This window comes from Equus caballus, chromosome 12, assembly GCF_041296265.1.
Source record: "Equus caballus isolate H_3958 breed thoroughbred chromosome 12, TB-T2T, whole genome shotgun sequence".
NCBI lineage: Eukaryota > Metazoa > Chordata > Mammalia > Perissodactyla > Equidae > Equus > Equus caballus.
In genome coordinates this window covers 48,373,619-48,401,395 of record NC_091695.1, presented here as the reverse complement: position 1 = coordinate 48,401,395, position 27,777 = coordinate 48,373,619, and the positions used below count along the sequence as shown (strand labels likewise).

At 64.2% G+C, this 27,777-nt stretch overlaps 1 protein-coding gene and 1 long non-coding RNA gene across 4 annotated transcripts; one reads left to right on the top strand and one right to left on the bottom strand.

Moving 5' to 3' along the window:
* Positions 1 to 1,068: 1,068 nt before the first annotated feature.
* On the bottom strand, positions 1,069 to 26,754 carry SLC22A18 (solute carrier family 22 member 18). Of its 3 annotated transcripts, XM_001492540.7 has the most exons (11): positions 26,519 to 26,754; positions 23,786 to 24,082; positions 20,168 to 20,265; positions 19,185 to 19,345; positions 18,594 to 18,726; positions 10,722 to 10,840; positions 9,281 to 9,388; positions 8,117 to 8,217; positions 3,689 to 3,790; positions 3,354 to 3,474; positions 1,069 to 1,303 (listed from the first exon to the last, which is right to left on the bottom strand). In XM_001492540.7, the coding sequence occupies exons 2-11, from the start codon at positions 23,927 to 23,929 to the stop codon at positions 1,116 to 1,118; spliced, it is 1,275 nt and encodes a 424-aa protein (XP_001492590.3). In that variant the 5' UTR covers positions 23,930 to 24,082; positions 26,519 to 26,754; the 3' UTR covers positions 1,069 to 1,115. The 3 variants fall into 3 exon arrangements, with proteins under 3 accessions (XP_001492590.3, XP_070085143.1, XP_070085142.1); XM_070229042.1 differs by lacking the exon at positions 26,519 to 26,754 and having other exon boundaries at positions 23,786 to 24,086; XM_070229041.1 differs by lacking the exons at positions 1,069 to 1,303; positions 3,354 to 3,474; positions 3,689 to 3,790 and adding exons at positions 6,489 to 7,019; positions 7,768 to 8,020.
* LOC138916459 (uncharacterized) lies at positions 14,563 to 20,928 on the top strand. Its single transcript, XR_011423771.1, has 3 exons — positions 14,563 to 14,669; positions 20,064 to 20,262; positions 20,520 to 20,928. It is a non-coding gene; the product is annotated as an uncharacterized lncRNA (long non-coding RNA).
* Positions 26,755 to 27,777: the final 1,023 nt, after the last annotated feature.

Sequence of the window (27,777 nt, the reverse complement as noted above, 5' to 3'; positions counted from 1 at the left end):
ATCAGGGGAGAGCCCTCACAGGCCTCCTAGTGGGGTCAAAGCGGTCAGACTGAGGCAGAGGCTGTCCCTTTGCCGAGAGGCCTGGGTTCAGAGAGGAACTCTCCCTTGCAGCGCATTTTCTCCTCAGCGGTGCTGTCTGTGAAGCCCGTGTGTAGACGGGGAGGGGCTCCTCCAGAGAGGAGAAAAGACCAGCCCCAGGACCCGCACTCACCCCAGGGTGGCCCCCTACCCCGCCCCACCTTGGAGACCTCTCTCGCCAGACCCTCCTCTGGATGAGTCACCCCATTCCTGGTGGGGTCCAAGTGGAGGTGGGGTCTGGCCTGAGTTCTTGGGCTGCAAGGGTGATGGACCCTGGGCTCCCTGAGCCCCTTCTGGAGTGGGGACCATGGAATTCAGAGGTTGGGGGTTCCGAGTTTTAATAGCTGCTTCGAAAGGCAGCCTATGGGGGAGGGGGTGGCCTTCAGCGTCTCAGGAGCCTTTACAGACCCTGATGAGGTTGTGCTGTCCACACTGGTCATCCGTCACAGCAGCTGCTGGGCTCTCTGTGCCCTGTGCCCTTCTCCGTAGAGCCCAGGCTGGGAGGCAGGAGCTGGCGAATGCTCCCTGGTTCTTGGGACCTGCTGCCTGGGTCTCCCCGCTGGGCTCCCCAACACAGAGCGAGGGCCCTTTCCCTAGATGTCTCCCCAGCCTCCAGCTCCTTATCTTCTCCAAGGCCCCCGTTTCTGTTTGATCGGGAGCGACGGCCAGAGTCAATGAGGGTGTGTGGGCCGGGGACCAGTGTTGGCGGCGGGGGGCAGAGAGCTCCCCGTCTCTGGGAATGTGAGCAGAGCCGTCTAGGCGGCAGGGAGGCCTCCTCACTGGCCACGGTGACGGACTCAGGGCAGGGCCTGCCTCCCACCGGGAGGAATTTGGGTAATTCTGTCCTTCCCGAAGCTCTGGGGTCCGGCTCCAGGTGCCTTTCTCCAGGAAGCCCTCAAGCATTCAAGGCCCCATCCCTCACCTCCAGGCGCCCTGCCTGACCAGATGCAGGCGGGCCCCACGTGGGAGCCTGCAGAAATCAGGCCGGAAGAGGTCCCAAATGAGTTTATTGCCAGTCTGCGCCCCAGGGGCTGTGGTCACCGGACTTTGTCCATCTTCTGAAGCATAGGCTGCCTCCAGAGGAAAAGGAGGACAAGGAAGTTGACAGTGAACTGCACGTGGCCAAAGATAGGGACGCCGAAGCTGCGGTACAGGAGGCCGCCCAGGGTGGGCCCCAGGGTCCGAGTCAGTGGGTGCACAGAGGCGCAGAGGCCCAGCATGGTCCCTGTGGGGCAGGGAGGGGGGTAAGTCAGGCCTGGGCAGGTCCCCCAGCATCACTGCCTCAGCTGCCCACCTTCTGGACACAGCCAGGGCCTCCCCAGGCTGCCTGTCCTCCCTCTCTGCCCCCAGCTCCCTCCACCTGGGCCTGCGGGTTGGACCACCCAGCCATGCAGGGGCCACACTGGGTGCTTCTTGGATGTGGGGCTGAGCCTCCGCTCTGCCCCTGAAAGTTCCCAAGTACAAGAGGAGCCTGGGAACAGGCCCATGGGTCATGGGCCAGGTCTGCTCTCCCAGGCCTGCCAGGGAGATGGCACCCCAGTGTGGGTGCGGGGGGCCTGGGCAGGTGGGCCTGCAAGGAGAGGTCCTTCTGAGCCACTGCGGTGAGGGCTGGGGCTGGGGTGCAAGGTGGGCCAGGACATCCCAGTGTCTCCCCCTACAGCCCCCACCGCCCACATACATCTGGAGGGAACGCCTCCCGCAGGGCTGGGAGGGGCTTCGGGGGCACACCCCCACCTGCCTCTCTGCACCCACTTCTCAGGGTCCCCTAGCTGCCTATGCCCGGTTCCCTGACTGCTCCATCTCCACGCCCCTCTTGTCAGCTGTGCCCTGGGTGGGCGAGCATGTGTGTGGCTACTGTCCACCCTGACGGCATCTGCCCGGAGAGTCGCTGGCTCCAGGGGCTTCAGAAACCCAGGGTTCCGGGAGGTGGAAAGCCAGGGCCGGGTCAGCTGGGAGCCGCCTGGTGAGGCCCCGCCTGGGCTCAGGGCCTGGGGTGGGGGAAATTTAAGAGCAGCCTCTCCCATCGCCCACACGCCCTGCAGACACCGGGGAGCAATTACCGCCCCCTCTGCGGTCTCCGGTTCCCAGGCTGACGCTGGGAACCAGCGCCTGGCTCCTTCGAAGCTGAAGGGTGGTGCTGGGGCACAGTGTGGCGCTAGTGGCCTGGGTCTGCTCCTCCCTCCTCCCTGCCAGACCTGCCCCCATCTCTCCAGGCTCCTCCTCCTAGCCTCGCCAGAGTGCCAGCCCACCACCTCCAGGGAGCCCTCCAAGACCAGCCTGGCCTCCCATACGCCCCCAAGGCAGCCCTGAGAAGAGCTGCTGCCTGTCAGCCGCTCTGTTCCCATCCAGGCCTCTAGACCTCAATGTGCTCCTCTCAGACAAAGAGGTGGATGGACTGAAGGTCGGCCAGGCCCCCTGGGCCTTCTGGGCCTGCTGCTGGGAGGCCTTTGACTTCAACCAGCCCGCAGGAGCCCCCAGCTCAACCCATGCTGAGCCCAGGAGAGAGTGGGGGAAGGAACCTCAGGACCCTCAGGCCCAGGGCCCCCCAGTCTGGATGGGAGACTCCTAGGCCTCAAGAAAGAAAGCTGGGTGCAGAGTGAGGGCTGGGGGTCCATTTGTCCTACTGGGTGGCCTTGGGGCTTCCTAGATTTCACTAGTGGTGTGCATTCATTCACTCACTCCTTCACTCAGGACACTCCCTGTGCCAGCCATGTGCTGGGGAGGGGACTGAAGACCCGCTCCCGCTCCCAGCCTGCCAGGCAAGCCCCTCCCTGTGCCGACCACCCATTTCTGGCACTTTCGCGTCCCCTGCCCGCTGGGCTGTCCTCCTAAGCGGCCTCTGCTGGCCCCGGTCTGACCCACACCTCCACACCTCTGCTCAGCTGGGGCCCAGCCTCGAATGTCACTCTCCCTTTCTAGTGAAATCCTACCCATGCTTCAGAACCCGGTCAGATGCCACCTCCCAGAAGCCCTGCTCCCATCCCTCGGGCCTGGCCCTGGACTGGTCAGCAGGGCCTGGTGCAGGGCTGGTGGGGCCCAGCTCGGCTGGGTGGTGGGCAGAATTCTCACCTGAGGGCTCTTGCGGCCCACCACCCCCATCCCGCCCACTTGGACCCCTGGCCGCCCACCCAACTCAGCACCCACTGGGTCTGCACAGACCCAGCCGGAAATCAGGACAGCTGCTCCACCTGAAACTGCCCAGCACGCTTCCCAGAGAGGAGGGCCGGGGTCTCCCCACGACCCGCCCCGCACCAGGCCTGGGGTACCGCACTCACCCGTGTCGGAGGCCGAGACAGCCTTGGTCAGCATGCTGTCGGTGACCACATTGAGGGCACACAGGCTGAAGACCAGGCCGGGCATCAGCAGGCAGAAGTGGAAGATGTTGGACATCAGCACCTGGCATGGGGCAGGGCAGGTGGTCATGGTGATCAGGAGCCACACGGGACCAGGATGGGAGGGCCATCCCTGAGGTCCCATAGAAGTGGCCCTGGGTGGGGGTGGAGGGGATGAGGGGCCTAGGGGCTCAAGAGCAAACTGGGCATGTACAGAGGGTCAGGGGAGCAACCTGGGACCCTGCTCTCTGGGGGGTCGCCCGAGGGGGAGCTCTCACCATGGCCAGCCCCACCACCATGAAGACCAGCACGCTGGCCCGGAGCAGCGCGGCCTCCGAGAAGTGGCGGCTCAACCGCCCGATGACCAGGCCCTGGATGACCTAGGCGGGGGAGAGCGGGAGGGTGGGGGTGGGTGTGTGTCACACACCTGTGCACACACAAGCACATGCATACCTGCGCACGTGCACGCGCGCACACACACACACCTGCACATGCACGCGCACACACATGCATGCTCGCACACACACACATGCACACCCACACGCACATGCAGGTGCACACACACATGCACATACACGTGCTTGGCCAGCCACTCATAGGTCCAATTTTCACACTCACAAAACGAATCTCATCTCTTATATTTCAGGCGTGATAAACATTTCAGTCCAAGAGGGGCCAGTTAACTGCCAATAAGGGTTGGGGGAGGCCATGGCTTATGGTGCAAAAAACGTTTTTGATCATCTGAAAATGCTCGCAGCGTGGCCCTCACCCCAAGCCCGAGGACCACTATGGCCCTGTGCAGCCCCCTCCCGTGTCACCTGGCTCCCGTGTGCCCCCTCCCCTCCAGCCGCTCTTCCTCAGCCTCCTCTGTAGCCCCTGATCTGGGAGGTGGGACCTGCCCATTTCATGGACAGGAAGACCAGGGTGCAGACAGCAGTGTTGGACTGGGACCTGAGCCCAGTGTCCTGGTGACTCTGTGGGGTCCTCTGCCCAGCTGACTGGACCAAGGCCTGGCCCCTGAAGGCACATCAGCTACTGTCTACAGGGAGGCTATCCCTGCGCTGGGGACTGGACCTCCTCGTCACACCCTAGAAGGCCACTACCCCAGTTACAACTGGGTAAATTGAGGCCCAGAGGGCTGATGCCACTTGCCTAGAGTCCCAGAGCTGGCCAGCGATGGAGCTGGGGTGGAACCCAGGATGGTGGACAGTGAAACCCGGCACCCAGCACCCAGTGCCCGGTCCTGAGCCTGGTCAGGCAAGGTCCCCAGAGGCAGGGGGCAGCCAGACTCCCCGAGGCCGCCTGCTGTTACCCCCATCCTCACTCAGCCCCCCACTCCCAGCTGTGTCCTCCTTGCCCTCCCCGGGGCACAGCCACACAGCTAGTAGCTGGGGTAAGGTTAAGGCGTCCACTCGGTGCTCCCCTTCCTGCCCCCCGCTCCTCTGCATGAGTGTGGGAGGAAGGGCCCTCACCAGGGACACCCAGGGACACCAGGAACGTGACTCAGCGTGCAGGCCCAGCCCTCAGGCCGCTCCCAGGCCAGGGTGAGGCTTCCTATCTGGTCCTCTCACCTCCTCCACCAGGCAGGCAGGAAGTGCCCAGGGCACTGTGGGCTTGGAGCAGCACCCACTGGGCTAGGGGGACGGGCTGGAGGTCAGTGTCCGTGGGGCTGGGGGCACTGGCAGTCAGTGCCTGTGGGGCTGGGGGTGCAGGGGGCAGCGCCTGCGGGGCTGGGGAGCTGGGGGGTCAGTGCCCACGGGGCTGGGGGCACTGGCAGTCAGTGCCTGTGGGGCTGGGGGGCTCGAGGTCAGTGCCTGTGGGGCTGGAGGGGCGGGGGGTCAGTGCCCCTGGCTGGGCTGTGTGTCTGGGGGCGGGCCCAGTCCTGCAGAACAGGATCCACCACTCTGCTCGCTTGGCATAAGGAAACTGTTTCAAACCAGAGCCATGGAAGTCCTTCCTAAAAAAAGATCCTACTTTCAGACCTGCTTTCTCGCAGTTTTGTTTGTTTGTTTACAGGAAGGGCTGTTTGGCAGGTTTCCCTGAGTGTAGCACGCCTGGGAGGAAATCACAGTGCGAGAGATTGAAATCAGCCTCACCATTTCCTACACACACCGGACCAAGACGCTAACGTATCGGTGTTGTCTCCCGATTTTCCTATTAACTTGAAAGAAGCCTAAACTTCCGTGCCTCACAGCTTATCCCACGAAATGAGAATTAACAAACTCGCCAGATGTTCCGCTTTCTCCCAGCCCTCCCTCCCCCTCCTCGCTGGCCCTGCCCCAGCCTCCAGGGCTGCCCTCGCGGTGCCATCGGCCACTCGGAGCAGCGGTTCCGCGCTGGCCCCTCTGACGGCAGCCAGAGCCGGAGGGACCTGGTGGTCCACACTCAGCCTCCCGCGGCCCCGGCCCCCTCCCAGTAAAGCCCGCCCTTCCTGGCCCTTCTGACCACCCCTGGCTGGGTCTTCAGAGCCCAGTCCTCTCCCTTCAGGCCGGCTCAGCCACAGCGGCCACGGGTGTGTCGCCATCCCCAGGGCTCTGCACGTGCCACCCCCCCACTGTGGTTCCCTCATCTCCAGGTCTCTGCTCCAGCGGAGAGCCCCCCACTGACGGCCCCTCTGCCCTTCCAAGGACCCTCAGACTCCTTCGAGTCCTGGTCAGTCACCCCTGACACAGCAGGTGCAGAGGTGGCGGTCTCCCCCCAGTATGACGGAAGTCCCTATCCCCCCGGTGGCTCCAGGCCTGGAGTGTAGACGCAGGCTGAGCGGGGGCTCCCGCAGGAAGGTCTGGGAGGCAGAGGGGTCTGCAAGCCCACCGGGGTGACCGCTGTCCCCTCGCATTAGGACCATCTGGGCTGCCACTCCCCACCAGCTCCCAACCCCAATGCCCCGCCGCGCCACAGGGAGCAGGGGTGGGATGCCATGGCCCTTTTGGGATCAGGCTGCAGTGGCCAGCCCTCGGGGTGGGGATGCTTTGCGGAGGGCGGCAGCAGGGGCGGGACCAGGGGGGAGGCATGGTTCGCCCTCAGTGGGCTGCCTCTCTGGGACCCTCAATGACCAACCCCGGGGGGTTGTGGACACACCTGCGGCCGTGGTGGCTGCAGCATGGTTGGGGCAGGGAGGTGCCAGATGATGGCTTCAGGCCTCTCTCTGCAAACACAAAACCCAGGCCCCAAGCCCCCGGGCCCCCAAGGCCCTGCCCTCCACCGGCAGAGGTTCCAGACACGGCTCCAGGCCTCAGCTGCCCCCACCCCAGCTGGACTTAGGGCCTGGGGGTCCGACACACCGCAGGCTCCCCGCTCCTTCTCCGAAGGTCCTCCTCCCTTCCTCAGATCTCCCCGGGGGCTCCTTCCCCCACTCCTATCCCACCACCACCAGACCGGCTCCCCTGCAGTGTCGGTCACCATCCCTACAGATGCCGGAGGCCCAGCACCTCTCAAGTGGGGTCACCATTGTGGCCGTGGCAGGCCAGAGGCTACCAGTGTCTGTCCCTGAGGGTCTTGAGGGGTCTTCTGGCTTCAGCCGGGCCCAGGGAGTCCAGGACAGAGCTCAGGCTGGCGCCCTGGCCCAGGAGGCTGGGGCAGCCGTGTGCAGCATGGCTCCAGCCGCCCTCACTGTCGGAGTGGTATTATTATTGTTTGTTTCTCCCCACAGGGCGGCCCCTCCCGGCCCACAGCGCAGGGGCCCTCTCCTCCCACATGGTGTGGGGGCCGGCCCTTCCCAGGAGCAGCTATTTTAGCAGGAGGGTCTGGCCAGTCCCCAGCCCAGAGGCAGGGGAGCAGATGGCTTGGAGGTGCCGGGAATGCCGCCCACTTCCGGAGAGGTCGGGAGCCCCTCCCCGGCTCAGGCGGGTCCCAGAATAGCCCCTCCCGCGCTCCGGCTGTCAGGCAGATGTCCCGGGTGACGGCGGCACGTCACCACCTGTCCCCATCGCCCCAGGGCCTGGTCCAGATGCCCAGGAGGAGCTGGGGGTGGCTGGGCTCGGGCAGGGCTCGCCCTGGGCCTGGCAGGCAGGACACCCGCCCCACTTTAAAGTGCTTCTTGGCACCTCCAGACCTGGAGCTGTGAGGGTCAGACATCCCATAATGACAGAGTGACAGCGTCGCTCGATGGGACCCCCCCCAGGGGCTCTGTCACATTAGCTCCTTTACTCTGTCCCACGGCCCATGAAGGGCGCTATGGTTTGACAGATGGGGGCTCGGAGAGCCTGGTAAGCCTGCCCTGGTCACACGGCTGGCAGGATGCAGAGCCCGGCCCTTCTCCTGTAACACGCCCCCCACCACCCAGGAGGGCCTGTTCCCCGCCGGGTCCTGTCCCCTGCTGGTGCCCAGATGCACACTCAGTGGACCACAGACCCCTGACCTGCTTCCAGACGGGAGGCTAAGGCCTCCCAGCCTCCAGTGGGGAGAGCCTCACGCCCCTGAGACGGGCCCCCCTGGCAGATGGGGCAGGGAGGCTGCGGGCACTCAGGCCTGGGGCCGTGCAGTGGCCTGGGAGCAGACCCTGGGAGCCGCGAGCAGGCGGAGAGGGCCAGGCTGCTCAGAGAGGTGGGAGGGGAGCCGGAAGTGAACAGCGCAGAATCTCCAAAAAAGGGGAGCGCACGACAGCACGAGCACTGGTGAGAAACCGAGTCAGGCGGGCATGGGGTCCATCACGTCTGGAGCCCCCCGCCCACCCCGTGGCTTGCCCTGTGCACCTGGCACCCACTCACCATCTGGAGAACCCCGAAGAAGGACATGAGGTAGCCGGACTGGGCGGCCTCCAGCTGGAAGAAGTCCATGCAGATGATGGAGAACATGACCATGAAGAGACCTGGGGGGCAAGGGGGGCATCAGGCTGCTGTTGTCCCGCCCTCTCCTTCCTCCTGTCAGCTGGGGTGGGAGCCCCAGGGTGGCCAATCAGGGTACCAGGGGCCCTGGTCACAGTGACAGGTTCAGGGAGGGGCATGTGACCCCAGTGGGACCAATGAGAGCCTTCCCTGAGATTTTTCTGGATCCCTGGTGGGGGAAGTGTCTCCCCTGTGGGCTGCTGTCGGCTGTGAGCAGGCAGGTGTGGAAGCTACCCATGGACAGGGTGGCCGGAGCCCAAGGCATCCCGGAGGAGGGCAGTCAGGGGACGGGAACCCAGGGCTGATGATGTGGGAGGATTTGGCCCCAGACCTACCGGTGGCCCTTAAAGGCCCTTTTACTGATGTCAGTGATGCGGTTCCAGTCACCGTGCTCCAAAGAGCTGGCCTGGGTCCGAGACGGAGCTGGCCGCGAAGCTCCTTGCCTCAGCCTTGGACCCCGAGACCCCAGGAGCTCCAGCAGCTCCGCAGGGCCGTGGGAGACCTCCCCGCATGGGCGAGGGCTCAGCCCTTCAGCCCACGTGCAGCATCTGAGAGCACCTGAATGGGACCTCATGAGTTTGTTGTCTGGGCTGCTCCCCGAGTTTAAGGACCCCAGAGAGGGGCTCTGAGGGGTCGCTATGGGTACGATGGTGATGGGTGATGCCCTCAGGGTCCCTAGAGATGGCCACTTCACCGGACGGCCAGACACAGGAGTCTGCAGAACACGTGCTCCCCGTCACAGTCACTGCCTTCTCTGCCTCTCAGACTGTCCCCAGAGGACTTGGGAACCTCCGGGCATGACAGCCAGACGGGCTGTAAAGCTGGAGTGAGTGGCCCTGAGGGGCTGCCCGAGAGCAGGAAGGCACCTGCGCCTCCCTTCTTCCTCCTCCTCGCCCGCACGGCCACGTTGGCGAGACCCAGGCCATCTCCCTCTCGGGGACAAATGTCACTGGTTTTGGGGCAGGGCAGAGGGAGGGCGCCACCCTGAGCGTGGACTCCGGTCCCTGCCCAGAACTCTCCACTGCGCCCCGGGCAGTCGGGACTCACCTGAGGGGAAGCCGGAGACCACCTTGACCAGGAACACGGGCAGGACGCCAGGCTGCAGCAGCAGGCGGATGATGGCCTTCAGGTCGAACACGCTGGCCCTGGAGCTGCCTGGGGCACGGAGAGGCCCGTCAGACTACCCAGAGGCCCTCGGCCCAGACCCCGGCCTGCCCGTCCTGGCTGTGGGGGCCAGGCCTGCAGGTGTCACTCCTCCCGGGCCGCAGGGTTGGGGGAGCACAGAGTCCCCCCCCGTCACGCGTGGAGCTCGCAGCAGCTTCTCCTCCCTCTGGCTTCGGCGCCTGCTCCCAGGAAGGCGAGCTGGTAACACTCCTGGTCCCCCTCTCCACTGGCCCCCCTGGGGGGCACGGGCAGCTCACCACATTCCCAGGTCTGGGCCCTCAGGCCTGCTGACCCTGAGGACCCCCGAATTCCAGGAGGCGCCTGGGAAACCCAGCGCCTCTGCTCTCAGGCAACCTGGCCGGGACCTGGGCCCTCGCTTCCCCAGCCCAGCAAGAGCATGACCAGGCCAGTGAGGCAGGCACAGGGGAGCAGGGGCCACTCTTGGCGCCGAGTGACCCAATGGACGCTTTTGTGCCATCGGCCTCCCACATGTGTCTGGCTGGCCCTGCCCCCTGCCCTCTCCCTGCCCGGCTTTTCCCGGGCCCTCCTGTGTGCTGGCCCCCACCTCAGGTCCTCCCTCCTGACTCTGGGTCACTCGGTCACAGCCACGGCTCAGGGTCCTCCTGTCCCAGCGTGGCTCCCAGCTGGGTCTCTCCATTCCAGAACGTGCCCTCGGACACTGGGCCAAGAGGCACAGGGCCCTACTTTGTGCCAGGCATGTAGTGGCTGGGCTGGGACACCCTGGAGGGGCCCCTCCGCGAAGCCCCAGGAGGCATATCGAGCCTCACACGCCCCAACCTGGCTGCATGCGCCCTGTCCCCACCTGGGTGCTCCCCTCTCGCCATGGCACCTGGCTGCTGTGGGCCTCCGGATCCTGGCTAACGTGCCCCCGCCCACCCCCTGGTCCCTCCCAGTCCTGCGCAGGCCTCCCCAGGCCATCCCTCCTAACACCTCCCCTGCCTGGGCCCCCAGCCTGTCTGACCCCCACATCCTCTGCTCCACGAAGACCCCTCCAAGACCACATCCAGCTCGGCTCTGATGGTGTCGGCAGCTAGGAAATGCTCGGCCCCCGGAGGGGCTCAAGGATGGAGAGAGGGTATGAGTGGCCCTGAATGCCCCCATGCCCCACAGGCCCATTGCCCGGAGCCCCCACACCTGCCTCAGTGGACAGGAAGCTACTGTGGACGCTTTGGTACAGGCTGTCCCTGAAGGAGGGCTCCAGTAGCAGAGGCCTGGCCCGAGGTCCCCGTGCAGGCTGGTGGGAGGGGCGGGCTCACACCTCCACTGGCAAGCATCCCGGCGCAGCAGACCTGGCGGGGCTTACCTGGCGGGGCAGCCTGGGCACGGGCGCCGGCCCCCTTGGTGTTAGCAGGGATGCAGGTGAAGCTGAGGACGGTTCCCAGGAGGTTGATGCCAAGAGCCACTAAGGCTGGACACTGAATGCTGGGGACGACAGTCACAGTCACGCAGGGTCCCAGGGTGTGGGTGCCGCCTGCAGTATCTCCCCAACCTGCTCCTTCAGTCACCCTTAGGCCTCGATGGCTCAGAACAGCTCAAACTCCGCCACCCACGTCCCCAGAGCCTGCAACTCAGAGGGCAGGACCAGGACCCTCAGGGCACACGTCTCAGGTGACGATGAAGGAACAGATGAAGCTCTCGCCATCCTGACCCCTCGTGGTGGCTGCAGCCCTAGGTGGCCACAGCATGTAGGTCCTGGGGGCCTCTGAGGGTGGGTGGCGGGGGAGGCAGGATGAGCCCCTGCAGGGTGGGGGCGGATTCTCTGGGGGGACGGTTGGCTCTCAGGCTACTGAGGGGCAGGAAAGACACCCCCAGGACCTGCGTGCGCGTTTATGTGTGTGTGTGTGCGTGTGCTCCCGGCCTGGGCAGGTCGGCAAGAGGCTGGATTTGAATCTGGGCTCCACCAGCGTGGGAGACCGTGGGACGGCCGCACGGCCTCGTCTGTGTCATGGGAACCATCCCATCTCTTTCCCCTCGTGGGCAAGGAGGGGCCTGAGCTTAGTGGGCTTCAGGAGCCCCCTTTCTCGCCCACCTGCTCCCTGGAGGGGGTGGGCCACGCTGGCCCCACAGGGCCCAGGACACGACCCTCAGGCCACCCACCTGCCCGTACCACCACCATGCTCCGGCTCTCTCCTCTGCTTTCTCTCCCCTCCAGGAGTCACCACATGGGAACTCTGCCCTGGACCCCTCTGGAAGGTGTGGGCAGGCCATGTCACCTGGGAACCAGGTGCTGGGGGCTGGCCCTTCTGAATGGTCACCATTTCCTCCTGAGGACCAGCCCAGCACCCTCCCCAGGGGAATATGAGGAGCAAAACATTCTTACTGAGCCAGGCTGCTTGGCCCCCTAGGCTGGTGCATGGCTGGAACACCCTGGCCCTCAGCAGCAGAGAAAACACCTATACATTCTGCAAGGGCCCTTCTCCAGGACACCCCATCTCTCCTCCCCAGTGGGCACTCCGTCCTCTGAGAAGGGCTCACTCCATCAGATGGCCAGTATCCAGCCCCTCAGGGCAAGTGGGCCCAGTGGGACCCTGTGCCAAGCCCCCAGTGGGCATTAGATGGTGGAACAAATGGGTGAGCCATTCACATGGACAAAGTCCAGCCCCAGACCTCGTCAGCGTCTTGGGAGACGCAACCCGCTCCTCCCGACAGGCCTCTGCAGGGTTCAGAGAGGCCTTCCTGGCCCTCTGTGCCTGGCTGCATGAGCGTACAGACATGCAGGTGCACACGCATGCACACATGGACACATGTGCACACACACACACACACCCCCATTGCCAGAGCTCCGGTGGGAAACCTGAGAGGGGAAGGGCTCTGGGAAGCCAGTGGGGACCCCTGCACTGGAGAGGGTGGGCCTCGGCCACCGCCTGCTTCTTGGACCTGCCTGGGCTCACATAGTCGGTCAGTGGTGACGCTGACACTTGTCCAGCCTGCATGTGCCACTGAGCCCTCTCTGCCCCCACCGGCCCATCTTTGGCCAGCGCTCACCGCCTAGGACACTGGGTGTTCCCACTTTCTGACCGCTGGGGTCCCAAATGAACAAGCATTTCCACTGACGGCCAGGCCTGAGGGTCAGAGGGCGCTGGACCCCAGAGTGAGGCCTCCGCTCAGAGCCTGGGGAGGGCCAAGGCTGGGTACAGGCCCCATAGCCCCCTCCTCTGGCCATCAGGAACTGATCTGTGACGTGAGCAGGGACACCCCAGCCCTGTTGGCTGGTCCCAGAGAGAAGGGCCCTTTCTTCAGGACTCTGGCCCCAGGGGCCTGGGTGTCACTGTTCAGGGCCTGGCCGGGCAGGGACAAAACCTGCTTTCTTTGCCAGATGCCCCGGAAATGCGAGGGAGCCGAGGCAGCCACTTAGATGGCTATTTTGGGAGGCTGGTGACAAGTGAGGGGCGGGTGGCAGGGAGCCAGGCCCCTTCTCTTGGGATCTCGCCTGTCCCTTGCACGGTGGCTTGTGAACTGAAAGGAGAACAGGGACCTGGGGGGCCCCTACGGGGAGCCGAGGTGTCCTTCCCCACTCAGAGCTCTCTCTGACTCCCCCAGGACACAACGCCAGAAAGGAGAGCGACACGGAAGGGAGGCTCAGCAGCAGCTCCAGCCTCTGCCTGGAGGGTCCCCTCCGCTGGGAATGCCCTCCAGCCTTGCGCCCCCACCCTGGGTGCCGCTCTGTCCTCCAGGACACAGCCCGGGCGCCCTCCCCAGGGCCTTCCGGTCCACGCACCGCCAGAGTGGGGACTGTCGTGATGCAGGGTCACACGGGTGAGGCTGCAGGGTTTTTGTTGGCTCATTGGCCCTGTTTTACAAACTGAGGGCAGGCACCCATTAGCGTGGTTTTGTCCACCCCCGTTTTATTTTTGGTTGAATAGATGGACAGAGGCTGGGCGGACGGACTCACGGATGCTGTGAAAAGGTACCAGGCAGGACTCAGGGCACCCAAGTCCTTCTGTCCCCCTGCCCTTCTCTGTAGCTACCTTCCTGGGTAACATCCTTTCCTCAGATGCAAATGAGGGCTGAACTCTGGGGTCCCACCCTCCCAGGACACCTTGTCCCCAACCCCAAGGCTACACCAGTCACTGGGGGCTGCCTGGCTGTCCCGGATCCCTGCCCACCCCGTGTCCCCTTGGAATCACGCTTCCTCAGGAAGGTCGGCAGTGCTGGTCCAACAGCGGCGGCCGCAGCACTGCCTTTCATCCTTATCTCGAGGCCCAGGGTTCGCCGACGGGACTATATCAGGAGGACGACAGCCCTGGCCACCCGCCTACTCTGGGTGGACTCTGCGCTTTTGTCCTTTTCACCTGACCCTGTCCGGGCTCCTGCCGGCTCCAGGGTGACAATTCCCTGTGAAGCTGGAGCTGCCCATCCCACCTGCTCAAGGCCCCGAGAGGGGACTGTCCATAGCCAAGGTCCCCCTGGCCTGGCCGAAGGTGGGGCTCAGGGCCTCCCGGGCTGCGCGCCCCTCTCTGTCCAGCCTGGGGGACAGGCTGGGATCAGCTGAGAGCCAGTTTCACATAACATCTGGCTGTGAGGATGCTCTCTAGAGTCACCGCATGTCCAGCCTGGGGCTCGGGGCAGAGGTCACTCTGTTCCGCCCAATCCACGCCTCGAGACATTGTGGCTAGAACAAAGTCTGAAAGTAGAAGTCATGTGGGGCCACTCCTCGTTCAGCCTCCCTTTGGCTTCCACATCTCAGACAAAGACCCTAAAGCCATGTCTGGCATAACCCTTGGCAGCCACATGTCCCTGAGCGCCCGATCCCTCCACTGCGGCCTGCACAGGCCTCCACGCACCCCAGCCCCTTCCTGCCCGGGGCTTCTGCCCTGCCTCCCCTCTGCCCCCAGCACTGCCCCAGCCCCTCCTTCAACGGCTGACTTCTACCTCTCAGGTCTAAGCTGAGGCCCCGGCCCCATTCCCACTGGCCATTTGTGCCCTGTGTACTTCCCGGTGCCTGGAACACCCAGGTCATTTCTGAAGGGTCTGCGCCGCCCCTGGGCTGGCCTGGCTGGCCCTGCACAGTCTCGCTGAGCCCTCGTGAGCACCAAGTGGGGCAGGAGGCCTGGGTGACCCGTGAGTCACTCCTGTCCCAGAGCCGTTCAGGGCAGCCTGGCATGTCTACTCATTAACTTCAGCGGAAGCTGGCGTGTCGCTGGGGCGGAACCTCAGGATAAGAGCTTCCCGTCCCCTCGCCCAGACTGCCCGGCTGAGATAAGGGTCCTCAGGGAGGCCGGCGTGCCCAGGCCTCCAGTTACCGAGTGAGGTAAACACCTGCTGGATCACTGAGGGCCCAGGGGGCGCAGCTCGGGGCTGGGGGTAGAGTGGGGCTACCTGCCGGCCAGTTAGTGCCCAGGAGGCTGGCAGGTGACACTGAGACCCGGCTCTGCCTGACTTCCAGGGTCTGTGGCTGGATGCTCCCCCAGCCCAGTGCTCGGATTCTCCCGGGACTAAATGACTGGCCACCTTGGAGGGCCTCGGACTGTGGGCCCAGCTGTGCCTGTGACCGGCTGTGTGGGGCAGCCCCTCCGTGCTCAGAGGAGCAGGGGTCCTGCCAAAGGTCCCCCACATGAAGTCCAACCATCAGGCCTCGGGTTTTGCCTGATTCCACCATCAGCAGCCTCTGACAGGTGGCTCCCCCTGTCTTTCCTTGGCTCCTAGGACCCCCCTTCCTCAGGACCCCATCCCCGGGACCTGACTCTGGTGGGCTCGGCAGGCTGGTGCTGCCTATCCCCGAGGCACACGGCTCACTAGTGGGGAAGGGGTGATGGAGGCCTCCCCAGGCTGTGAGATGCTGGGCTCAGGGCCACGAGTCGCAGAGCTCCCCCCACCTGCTGAGTGACTCAGGGTGCAGATCTGTGCCTTCTGCGGGAGCCAGGCCTCCCAGCCCCGGGCTCCAGGCTGGGCCCAAACCAGTTATACCACTGCCAGGCCCACAGCTGTGGCTGCCAAGGCCACTTCCTCCCGTCACCTTCTCCCCGCAGTGGGGGTGGGGCATGGCTGGGGCCTTTGGGGGGGGACTGGACATGGGGGTGGGGGGATGGGCAGGGAGGGTGCTGCAGCCAGGCAGACCTCACATCGTGCCTCGGTTCTTATGAAGGAAGGAGAAGGAGGGTGGGGATGTGGCCTTCACACCTTGTCACTGGCTGTGCCAGGAGGCCTAACAGGCTGCAGGTCAGCAAGGAGGAGAGTGTGTGACCCTTGCCATGGGTCTTCAGGGTCCTGGAGCCCGCCTCTCCTGGGCCCCGCAGCCTGGGCCTTGTACGGGGACCCGGAGCTCCATGGAGGAGCCTCACCCTCTCTAAGGCCTCAGTTTCCCCACCCATCAAAGGAAGTGTCAAGGTTATAAAGTGCCTTAAGATCTTGGGATGAAAGAAGATAGGGAAGCTAATGGAATGTTCTGGAAGGTGAGGGCAGGGGTGGAGGTGATCTTGGGGTCTACTGGGAGGGAGAGGAAAGTGAGTGATGTCTTCTGGGTCAGCATCTGGGATGGAGAAAAAGGCGGATGATGACAGGAGGTGGCATGGGTCAGGGCTGATAAGGGGAGGCCAGCGTGTGCGTGTGTGCGCCCTGGACACAGGGCCCGGCCCTCACACCCCACAGCACCCCTGGGAGTGAGCGAGGGCTGACGGGCCCATTTCACAGGTGAGAGTACCTGGCGAGGCGAGGAAAGATGCCCCATGGCCCATGGTAGCAGGTAGCGGGCTGGGAGGTGAACCACCTGCCCGGGGGACTGAGGCTCCTGGTGGGGGTGCGGCGTGGGGGGGGACTCCTTCCTGCCCTGCCTCTCCCTGCCCTGCACCCTCTTCATGCCCTGACGCCCCCTCCTTGCCGTGGCCCCTGGCCCTCTTTCTCTCTCCCTGGGGGGACAGAGGCCCTCTTTCTCTTGACCCTGATCCATCTACCGAGTCAGGCTCCCGCGCCTGCGCACAAAGAGAGGCAGCGCAGGTCCAGGCTGAATCCACAGTCACGGGCCCCTCCCGGCCTTGGGATCTCCTTCTTTTCTTACTGTGCCTCCTCCTCACCCCCGGCCCCTTGCACAAAGTGCTCGGCACCAGCCCCAATCTGAACCAGTTCTCAGGGCTTGGACACCACCCCGGTGAGGACACAGCCCTGTCCTCCCCCTCAGCTCAGACTCCCTTACCCAGAGGCCCACTCCAGGGCTCCCTCATGCTCCTAATGGGCGCCGGACTCAGCCTGACGGAGCCCCACCTCCCGCAGGTTCCCCGGGCTGCTCAGATCTCAGCAAGGCCCACGGCTCCCCCAGGGCCACCCCAGAGTCGGGACACAGCCTTCAGTTCACACTCACACCCCACTCATCAGCAAACTGAGCCCGGGCCTGGCCTCTGCCCTCTCCCTCTATGGCCGTCTGTGGTCCGGCCGCCATCCCCCCCCCCCCCCCCCCCCCCCCCCGCTCTCCCTGCGGTGGCCCTAGCCCCTACATTCTCAACACAGTGGCCAGGTCACACCTAGCCCCTGCTCAAGCCCGCCCAGGGCTCATGGCCTGGACTCCTGCTAACCCCTCCTCCATCCCCTCCCTGCTTCCCACTCCAGCCACACGGGCCTCCTTGCTTCCCACTCCAGCCACACGGGCCTCCTTTCTTCCCCACACTCAGGGCCTTTGCACTTGCTGCCTCTGCCTCCCCAGATGTCCCCCTGTCTCCCCCTCACCTCCTTCAGGAGAGGCACTGAGACCACCTGTATATCTGGCCCCCGATGCTACTGTAATACTTTTTACACCATGAAATTCAACCTGACGTTACAGGAATACGTATCACACTCCTGTCACCTGAGGACTCAGCCTGTCTTGTTTCCCACTGTACCCAGAATCTCAGGGGCACTCAGCACGTGTTTAACAAAGTCAGAGAGGAAACAAATGGACGAGGGGGTGCTGCCTTCCCTCCCAAGCCTCTTGCTCACGGTGGCGCTCAGCAGAGACAGCTGTCCCCACCCAGGCTCTGATGAAAATGCTGGGGCGGGGTGGGGAGAGGGGCCTTGAACAGAGATCTCCCTCCAGGGAAGAAGGTGCTGTGACAAGGCCACCGTGCCCTCCCTTCCCCCAGTCCCTGGGACTCAGCCATCACCCAGTTTCTTCCACCACTGTTGGGGCTGGTCTGGGGGAACTCAGGCCCAGGGGCTGGCATCACGTCACTAGGAAGGCCCCTCCTCTGAACAGAGTCCCAGGGCAGCTCCCCTAGGCCCACACAGGGTGGGTGGGTCACCAGCTGGCACAGGGCCTCTCGTCAGGGAGCAGGTAGGGGTCTCCACCCATAGCTGGGCGGGCCACTCGCCCCCTAGACCAAGACCAAAGGCTTGGCCCGGATGGAGAGGCGCAGAGTCCACGCCTGTGAAGGAAGCCAATTTTGGGTGGGCACGGGAGCAATCGTGGATGGGGAGGGATGTGGGTGGCACAGCATGGGGCCTCTCCAGGGCTGGGCGTCCTGGGTCCAAGGGTAAGCTCTTCCCCTAGGAGGTGCACCCAGGACCGCTTGGACAGACCACTCTGTCCAGCCTTACCGCAGGTTCAGGAGCCCTGGAGTGGGTCCACTCTGCAGACCACGTGTGGGGGCTGCCGGCCCGGTGCTCTCAAGGTGCTGGGCGGAATCTGAGACTTACAGGGCAGGGGCTGCGGGACTGGGGCTGGGAAGACCCTGGACCTCTGGGTGTGCCAAGCTGGGGCGGGGGGCCGTAGAGGCCTTTACTTCACACACACCAGTTATTAAACCCCCTCAAGCTGCCCTCACACTCTCCAGAGGCTCGGGGTCTGGCTGCCTGCAGTGTCCCCATCACAGGGCCCCTGTCACCCTGGGATCCAGCCTCCAGGGGCTGCCGTCCTTTTTCCTGTCGGGCCAGCCTGATCTCCGTCAGGCCCAGGACCGCCAGGCAGAGCCCCCTAGCCTGGGACCGCTGGGGACAAGCCGCCGGAGGCGGTCTTGAGCTAGCCAAGCCCGGCCCAGGGGCCACAGGCTCCGCCCTCCGGCCACGCCCACCGGGTAGGTCCAGAGGGTCACCCTCTGGCCGGCCTGACTTGCTCAACGTGCAGATGGGGAAACCGAGGCCCCGGTGGTGGCGAGGCTGGGCCGAGGGTCCAGAGCGCCCAAACGACCCAGCCTCGGCCGCCCTAACCAGTGTCCCCCGCACTCTGCCCCGCTGGCCCGCCCCCGGCCTTGTTCCCGCCCGGGCCACTCACCCGTATGCAGCGCTCAGGGTCCCGCCGAGCAGGGAGCCGATGATGCTGCCGACGCCGAAGCACAGGCCGAGTCGGCTCAGGGCCGCGGGCCGCTCCTCGGGCGCAGACAGGTCCGTGATGATCATCTGGGCGGCTGGGGGCGGGGCGGGGCTGAGGGGTGCGGCCTGCCTAGCTGACCCCATGCGGCCTGCGGGCCAGGCCCCGCCTCCTCACACATCCCCTGTACCCCAGACCCGCCTCCACATCACCTCCTCCTCCTTGTCACCTTCCTCTGGAAGCCCCCCACAGCACCATTCCCCCCCAATCCCCCGGCAGGCCACGCCCCCACCTTACTCCCTGCCCCCAGGCCACGCCCCCACCTCATCCCGGGACCTGTGTCCTGCTCTCCGGACTAGACTAGCACCGTGGGAGTGACCTTCGCCCCACCCTCTGGTTCAGGCCATGCCCCACAGCTAGGTCCCCCACTCCCTCTGGTCCCGCCCTCTGCCCAGGCTACCTGGATTTGCCCCCATCGCAACCCCTGGGCCTGCCACAGGCCCGAAGGCCTATACTTGGTCCTGACTGTTCGCACCTGCCCCCAGAGGGCCCTACCTGGCAGTGTGTGCATGAGCACGGCGGGCAGGCGGGAGGCAAAAAGCAAAGCCACGCCGGGCAGACCTGGGCTGCAGGCGGCTGCCAGGAGCAGGTAGAGTGCCGAGGCCGCCATGAAGGAGAGCGTGAGCGCGGCCCGCGCCCCACGCTGGTCTGCAAACCTGGGGGACCCCACACCTGTGAGCCTCCAGGTATCAGGCTGGCTCCCCCCTCCTCTGCCCTCCATGCTGGGCTGCCAGGGAGCCAGGCTACAGTGCTCCCCACAGGGCTGATCAGGCAGGGTGGGGTCCTGTGAAGGTGGGCGGGGGCCCTGGGCAGGCATCACTCCTCTCAGGGCCTCAGTTTCCCCATCCTTCCAATGGGACAGTTTTCTGTGACCTCGGGGTGGCATTCTCACTCCTTGTGGGACCTGAATGGACCGAGGGGATGTGTGTGGTGTACAGAGCGTTTCCCAGGCCCCAGCTTTCCTCCATCCGTCCCTAGGCAGCTGACCCCCCGAGCCCCCCTGTTTCACTTGACTTCTTTTCTGCCAGCATCACTCTAGCGATCTGACTCCTGCCACTGTTTGGTTTGCGGGAAGATGTCTGCAATCATGTCCCTGAGCCCAGCGCCCCTGCAGCACTGAGATTAGTGGGGGTCTGGGGGCTCCCCAGTTCTCGGAGCTCCTGCCTGGGACCCCGAAGGCCCCAGTTTCCAGAACTGCATGTCCATAAAAGCTGCCGGTGGGACACCCAGCTCAGCAGGGCTGGGTGTTTACAGGCGTGAGTCGCACCAGCTAAATCCACAAACCAGAATTAGTGTCAGTCATGGGCGGGGGACCCCCAGCCCTCCAGGGGGCCAAAGCTCTTCTGTGCCTCAGCGTGCCCATCTGTGAAACAGGAGCAGTTGTCACCCCGGTGGGACGACCCCGCCCATGACCGCCGAGGATTGGGCCCAGGTCCTTGTGGGGCAAGGGCCCCTCAAACTTCCCTTCCCCACTGTACCTGCCGAACAGCGGCCCACCCAGCAGCTGAAGCACACCGAAGATCGTCTGCTGGTAGCCAAAGGCGACAGAATCCAGGCCAAGGCTCCGAGACAGGTACTGAAACACCGGGGTGGGGGGTGGTTCATGGGAACGAGCCCAGGATCTGGAATCCAGGGTCATTGGTGGGCAGCGGGTGGGAGGCAACTGAGGGTCTGGCTATTACCACCCCTCGGTGTGCCTTGGAAGGCACCTGCACCCTGGGACCTGGCTGCTCCTCTTGTCGGGGGGGTCCCCATCGGGACCTCCGGGTCCAGGCTCCAGGGACACGCTGGTCAGCGAAGGCAGCTGCTGGCCCTCATTTTCCCCTGCAGGGTAGGCCTCAAACGGGCGAGGAGAGGCACCCACCCCTACCATTTTGGCTTCATTGTCTCAAAACTGCATGGTGAAGACTAGTGTCTCCGGGCCACCAAGACATTGTCCCAAAGTACCCTGATGGCCTCCAGGAGGTGGCCCATTTCCCAGCCCCTCCCGGCCCCTCCTGTGTGGACGCCCCTCTGGGGAGGAAAACAGCAGTGTGCAGCGTGCCTCCAGGGAACCCGAGGCGTCATGGGGACCCCGGGCCTCCTGTCCTATGCTGCCCAAATCCTCTGTGACCTCAATAGTCCTGTAGCTGCTCCTTCCGGCCCCTGGCCTCTGAGTTCCTGACTCCTGACCCCTCCCTCCAGCAATCCCAGCTATTATGGGGTGAATTGTGCCCTCCCCAAAATATCTTGAAGTCTTAATCCCCAGTACTGGGAATGTGGCCTTATTTGGAAATAGTCTCTACAGAGGTGAGCCAGGTAAAGTGAGGTCCTCGGGGTGGGCCCCAGTCCTATACGGCTGAGGTCCGTGTGTAAAGGGGAATTTTGGACACAGACACAGAGGGACGACCATGTGAAGAGACAGAGGCAGAGACTGGGGTGTGTGGCCACCAGCCAGGGAATGTCTGCGGCCGCCAGGTGCTGGAGGAGGCAGGAGGGGTCCCTCCCACGGGCTTTCCTGTCACAGGGAAGCCTGTGACACGTGGATTTGGACCTCTGGCCTCCAGACCTGTGAGACGATAAACCTCTGTTGCTCTGAGCCACCCAGTTTTCAGTCTTGACAGCCGTAGGACGCGAATACACTGCGTCCCGCAACCCCACACCGTGTGCTCTCCCTAAGCCGGTCTTCCCCGGTGCAGCGGAAGTCCCAGAGCCGTGGGCAGACCCCTCCCCTCCTGTGTGAGCGGGGCCGCTCCGTCTGCTGGGCTCTCCTCTGTTTGTGGACTTGACTGGACGATCACGGCACGTGCCCCGGGCAGTCCCTTCTCTCCCCATCCCACTACATCCCTCCTTCTCTCCCTCAGACCCTGCCTCCTCCTCCCCTGCCCTCCCCATCCCGCTGCTGTGAGGAAGCAGAACTTCCCGAGACCACCCCTGCCCACCTGTCCGCTGTCCTCACCCCCCTGAGCCACCATGCCCCGGGCATCACATTCCAGCCTCTGGCCTGCTCAAGGGCAGGGCTCCCAGGCGCTCCTCCCCTTGCGCCTTCTGTCTCTGGCTGGTATTTCTCCTTTCTCTTCACCCCTCGCCTCCAGCGACTGCCCCCAAAGCTTTGTTGTTCCCTTTGCAGCAAACCCCTCCTCACCACCGCCTGCCTCCCCTTCCTTCTCCCACCCCACCCCCACCAGGCGTTCCCTCCGCCTTCCTGGAGGTCACCTGGGCCTCCTCTGCTCCCTCCAGGGGGGGCTCCTCCCTGCTCCTTGCTCTGGACCGTCCTGGTTCCTCCTGCTCCCCGGCCTCCACCTCCTCTCACTCCCTGACGAGGTCGCTGTCTCCACCCCTGACCCAGGACTCTCTCCTGAGCTGCCCCGGCTCTCCATGCCCTCTAAAACCACCCCGAACTCAGCACACGCAGAACTGGCTTGCGGTCTCCCGGAAGACCGGCTCCTCTGCTGCATCACTGACGCCTCCACTCTTCGGGGGTTCAGGTCCAAATCCTCAGCCTTAGCCCTGACCTCCTCTTTCTTGCACATCTACTCCAATCTATCAGCCACTTCTGGTCTCAGCCTTTACCCCAGGTCCCAGTTCTAGCTGCTTCTCACCTCCCCGACTGCCACCACCCTCCTGGAGTCCTCGTCACTTCTCTCTGGCCTCAGCTCCTCCCCTCCACTACCCATCTCCAGCTGCTCTGGCCTCGTGACTGCCCCAGGACCTTTGCACAGGCTGGGCTCGCTCCTTTGTCTCCTTTACTCAATGTCGCCTTCTTAGGGAGGTCTTCCTGACCCCAAACCCTTTCTGCAGCTGGCTGTCATCTAACACACAGCAGTTTGACTGCCCACTGTTTACTGTTGGCGGGGTCACCGTCCCTGCCATTCACACCAGCGTAGTTGACTGCCCGTTGCAAGGGAGGGACTGTTCAGCCTGCGGTCACTGTGCCACACTCCAAGTTCTGAGAACAGGTGCGCACAGTAGGTGCTCAGTGGGTATTCATTGAACAAACACGGTCTCTCCCCAGGAGGGAGGTCCTTGCTCTGTGCCCGTCTTTCCCAGGGTATTAACTGTCCGCTCGTCACTCCCACATCAACCCTGCCAAGAGGGATGGCTGGGACCCATTTATGATGGGGCCTGCCCAGGCTGCAGGTGCCGGGGGGGGGGGGCAGGGGGGCACGTCAGGGCTTCGGCCAGGCCACTCGGTGGGAGTGAGCCGGGCTTGGGAGGCAGGTAGAGGGGGTCAGGCTCAACCATGCCTCCTGCCATGCTGGGAATGGTGACAAGGACGATATACCCCCACCATCCCCAGCCCCGGGCTGCTCATAAGAATCTCCTGCAGAACTCTGGGGATCTGTTGCTTCCAAAGCCCCTCAGATGCTCTTGCACCAGGAGGGTGGGACCCTCTGGGCCAGCTCCCAGAGGTTTGCTGAACGAATGAGCAAGAGTGCACTGAATGGCTGGTGGGTGGATGGGAACCGGGCAGCTGTCTATGGTCGCTTTACCAACCGCCTACTATGGCCAAGCACAGTTCCAGACCAGGGGAGGCAGCAGAGAATGAGATGGATCGAGCCGCACCCTCACGTCCTGGTGAGGGAGACAGAACGAATCTGATGGCATGGAATAGGCTGCGAGTGTGGGCATCTGCCTGAGCACGCACCAACGAGGCCCAGGGATGGAGGGGAAGTGGTTCCAGGTACCAGGTAGTGTCGGGGGAGGGCCCATCCTGGAGGAGACCCAGGCAGAGGCCTGAAGAGAATGAGGAAGCGAGCCAAGCAGCTGCTGGGGCAAGGGATCGATAGGGCAAAGGCCCCTGGGTGGGGCGGGAGGAAGGGAGCTAGGCCACCAGGAGCGACGCGCTGCCACAAGGAGGCTGTGTGGTTGTGGGGGTGGCTCCCTACGGCCCTTCTCCGGGGGCGTGGAGCAGCCAGAACACAGGACGTGCTGATGAGGGGTCAAGAGGCACAGTTCCTGGGTCCCTTAACTTGGGTTCAGCATGGCAGGGACCCCCAGGGAGAGGGCCTGGGAGCATCACCCCCCCACCCCCGGCCCCTGCCACTGCACAGATGGAGGATGAGAGGGACGGAGAGGGCCTGCTGGCGGCGGGGCTGCCCCGGGAGGGTACTCACCGGGATGATGGAGAACTGCAGGAAGAGGCAGGAGAGCTCCATGGCGGTCAGCACATAGGTGAGCAGGATGACCCAGGGCCGCCCCAGAGTGCCCATCGCATCCAAGGACTGGCCGTGGGCCTTGGGGGCCCTGGCTCCCTGCATCCCGGACAGGCGCTGCGGGAGCCCCTGGCGGGATGTGACCAGGAGACCAGCGGAGCGGGCACGGGGCAAAAGTCCTGCTGTGCTGGGCGAGGGCGCTGAGTCACGGGGCAGGAGGCGGGCGGCGCCGGCCTGGCCTCGCCCTGAGGAGAAGGCCTGCGGGAGAGGACAGTGCTGCAGGACCCCGAGGCAGCTCTCCAGTCACCTGCTCTGTGACCTTGGGCCAGTTTCGCCCTTGGAGAACACAGCAGGTGGCCCTCTCCCTTCACACCCAACTCCGGGTCTCTGGGCACAGAGCCCCTGCGGGCTGGGAGATGGAGACCCTGTCCCCAGCATGCGTTACAGAGGAAGGCACCAGCACCCCACTTTTAGCGGGAAACAGAGGCCCAGAGTGGCCACTGACTGCAGCTCAGTAGGTGCCTTTGAGGGTGTGGGGCAAGCTTGGGTCTCTGTGCGGGGGTGGGGCTCCGTGGGTCCACAGAGACGCCCCCCACCCCGCCAGCATTACAGAAATACTCTCGGGGGAAGGCCCACCTTCCCTTGGTCCTCCAGCCAGAGCCCACGGGCACTCCTGGAGTGGTCTGGGGGTGGGGTGAGGGCTGCTCAGCCTTCCAGGCCCTCCGGGCGGGCGCTCTGCCTCCCCCTGCGCCTGCCCTGTCTGCTCCCCACGTCCCACTCGGCAGGAACCAGATTTCTCAGCTCCACCGGGGCCTCCATAAAATTATACCAAATTAACACCTGACTGTACGGTTGACCCCAAAGGTGCCCTTCAGAATCCGGAGCCCAGGAGTTGGGTAGGGTGAGAGCAAGGAGGGGACTCAGGGCTGTGCCCAGCTGCCGTCCCCACCCCAGGGTGCAGGGAGACTGGGGGGATTGGGGCAGAGGCTGCGAGCAGCGGTTCAAGGGTCCCTGGCTGGGCAGGGGTCCACAGTGAATGAGGAGCCAGTCAGGGGCTGCACGCCGGGAGTGAGCTCCGGTGCCTGCCTCCTCTAGGGCAGCAAGGGCACCGGCGCAGGTCCAGGGAGCCCTCCCGGGGTGAGCCGGGCCTGCCCCTTCCTGGGCTCGGCACCCTCGCTCAGGGTGACCTGGAACTCCTGCCTTCCTGGGGTGGCCCGGGACTCCGGCTCTCCCGGGGACCTGGGACAATTACCCTCCTGGGGTGAGTTCCAGCCCCGCCCCGGGGCTGACCCGGGACACCCCGCCCCCGCCGGCGCGGCCTCCGTGCTCTCATTGGCTGAGCCCGACACGCCCCCGGCTGGCCCCGCCCCCCGGCCCGGACCCCGGCCGCCTCCTCCCGCCCTCGCCGCCTCCTGCTTTTCTCCCAGGTCGGCGGAGGAGGCAGGAGCTCTGACGCATGGAGCAGTACTAGGTGGCAAGGGTGGAGAGGGGAAGTGGCGAGGGGTGGGGGACAGGGGCTGGGAAGAAGGACAGGAGGGGAGAAGGGTGTTGGGAAGGGCAAAGACGACGACAAGGGGAGAGGAGACGGGCATTGCCTGGCTTGCCCCCGGCCTAGGGTCTGCACAGAGACCCAGAGGAGGGGCAGGGAGACAGGAGCATCTCTGGGAACTGCTCTGGCACCCCCTCCCGCTTCCCTCCACAGACCAAGAGGCTGCCGGCAGTTGCCGAAATGCCAGTTTTGCCTATTTGACACTGCTGCCTCCCCCACAACCCCTTGGCCCGGCCCACCAAGCCCCACGGTATGTAGGTACACATGGCTTCAAGTTGTCCCTCCACGGGGCTGTGCTGGTCCCCCTTACAGCCACCCCACCTTGGGGCCAAACACAATTCCCCTGATGAGGAACCAGATGCTCCTTCAGGACTCCCTGCCCCACGCCCCGCCCTGCAGCCAGGAGCCAGGCCACGGGCCAAACGTCAAACCAAAGTCCTCTCTGCCACGTGTGGACTGCGGCTCAGCGGAGCAGAAAGCTGCTCAAGATCAGGGGCCGGAGACAGGGGGCAGACATCAGCGGAGCCCCTCCCGCAGTTAAGGGCACAGCCAGGGAGCCCATGGCCTGCTGTCTGGGCCTTTCAGGACAGGGGCAAGGGCGCCCTGGGTCAGCGAGGGAGTGGCTCACATCCCGGCCCTCGGCATCGCGGGCCTGTGTTCAAGGACGATTTTAGTCCACACAGTGCAAACGGGGGACATGCGTTCGCAGCCTGGGACCATGTCCCCTGTCCTCTGCCCACCCAGGGGTCATGCGGAGAGCCCAGAGCTGGGGCAGGTGGACCAGCCGTGGTCTGGAAGGACCGCGAAGAGGGCTCCCTGTGGAAGCAGAGTTGACAGCAGGTGCAGGGGGTCTGAGATTCGGGACTCCTGGGGTAAAGGTCAGGACTCTGGATGGCTCCATGCACCATGGCAGGGGGCAAATAAAGGGACTGTCCCCAGGTGGCTCCAGTCTCCCCAGGACCTACTGAGCTTCTCGGCTGCCTGCTTCCCACAGACCTGATCAGGAGACTGGAACATGACCTGGCTCTTCCTGGGTCTCCGAGACAGGGTTGGGGGTGAAGAGGTGAGGGGCGGTGGGGGGCAGATGGGGGAGGCCAAGGGCCCTTTGGAGTGTGCAGGTGGGCAGGAAGGGGCTGGTTACTCACCTCTCCCTTCCTCCTGAGTCAAGCAGTGCCTATGGGTGGCTTGGAACAGGTTGGAGCAGAAGCAATCAGATCCAGCCTAAGTATTTGTCATGCACAGGATCAATGTGGGCGGGAGCTTCCTGGTCCCCAGGGAGTGTGGGAAAATCGTCCTTTGGGCTGGATGAGGAAAGAGAAGCACTCAGAACCCCGGAGCCCCTGGACCCGGCCTTCTTTCTCCAGAGTGAGCAGCTTTGACTGGAGGCCAGTGTGGCTAACCCACTCACTTAGCCACTCAACAAACCCTTGGCCCTTTCCCAGGTACCCACTCCCAACCCCAGGGCATTCACTGTTCCAGGCCCCACCCCTCGGAGAAACATGCTGCCAGTTCTGCCAGATGAGGCTGATCCAGGCTGACTCGAGGAATCTAGGTGGGGTTGGGGAGGAGGGCTTCTCAGAGGAGGTGACGCCTCCATGGACTCTTAAGCACAAGTGAAGATAAGCCAGGTGCGGGAAGGGCATGCCGGGTAGAGGGAAGAGTATGGACAAAGGCTTAGAAGTGAGACCAAGCTTGGGGTGTTTAGGAAACCGAGGATCTTTGGTGGGGTGGGGGTGAAGTTTGAGCCTGGAGAGGGGCGGTGAGGCCCAGATTGCAGAGGGTCTCCACAAAGGCCCTCGGGAGGCCCAGAAGGGTGGGAAGGGGGAGTGACAGGTGAGATGCACCCTGAGGAGGGTCACTCTGGCTCAAGTGTGCTGGAGGGTGAGACCCCTGCGAGCCCAAGGATCCAATGGGCTGGAGGGTACCCCCACACCGCTGCCTGGGCCTCTGAGCTGCTGCTGGGCCCAGAGACAGGAGGCCTTGCTGAAACCCACAGACACTTATTGAGCGCCTGCGGTGTGCTGGGCTCTGTGCCAGGGGCTTGCGATACCCAGCCCACAACTCAACTGCCCACCTAGCTTCAATATACCGAGCCCGAAAGTGCCTGTGCGTGTACACGTGTGTGCACGCATGTATGTGCCTGTGTGTGTGCACAAATGCATGTGCCCATGTGTGTATGCCCATGTGTGAGTGTCTATGAGTGTACATGTATGTGTGCGCACGTGCGTATGCCCCTGTGTGCGTCTATGCGTGTACATGTGTATGCGTGTGTGCACAAGTGTATGTGTGTATGCCCATGTCTGTGTGTGTCTGTGTAACATGCATGTGCACGTGCGTATGTCCGTGTGTGCACCTGTGCATGTACATGCATGTGCGTGTGTACATGTGTATGCCCATGTGTGTG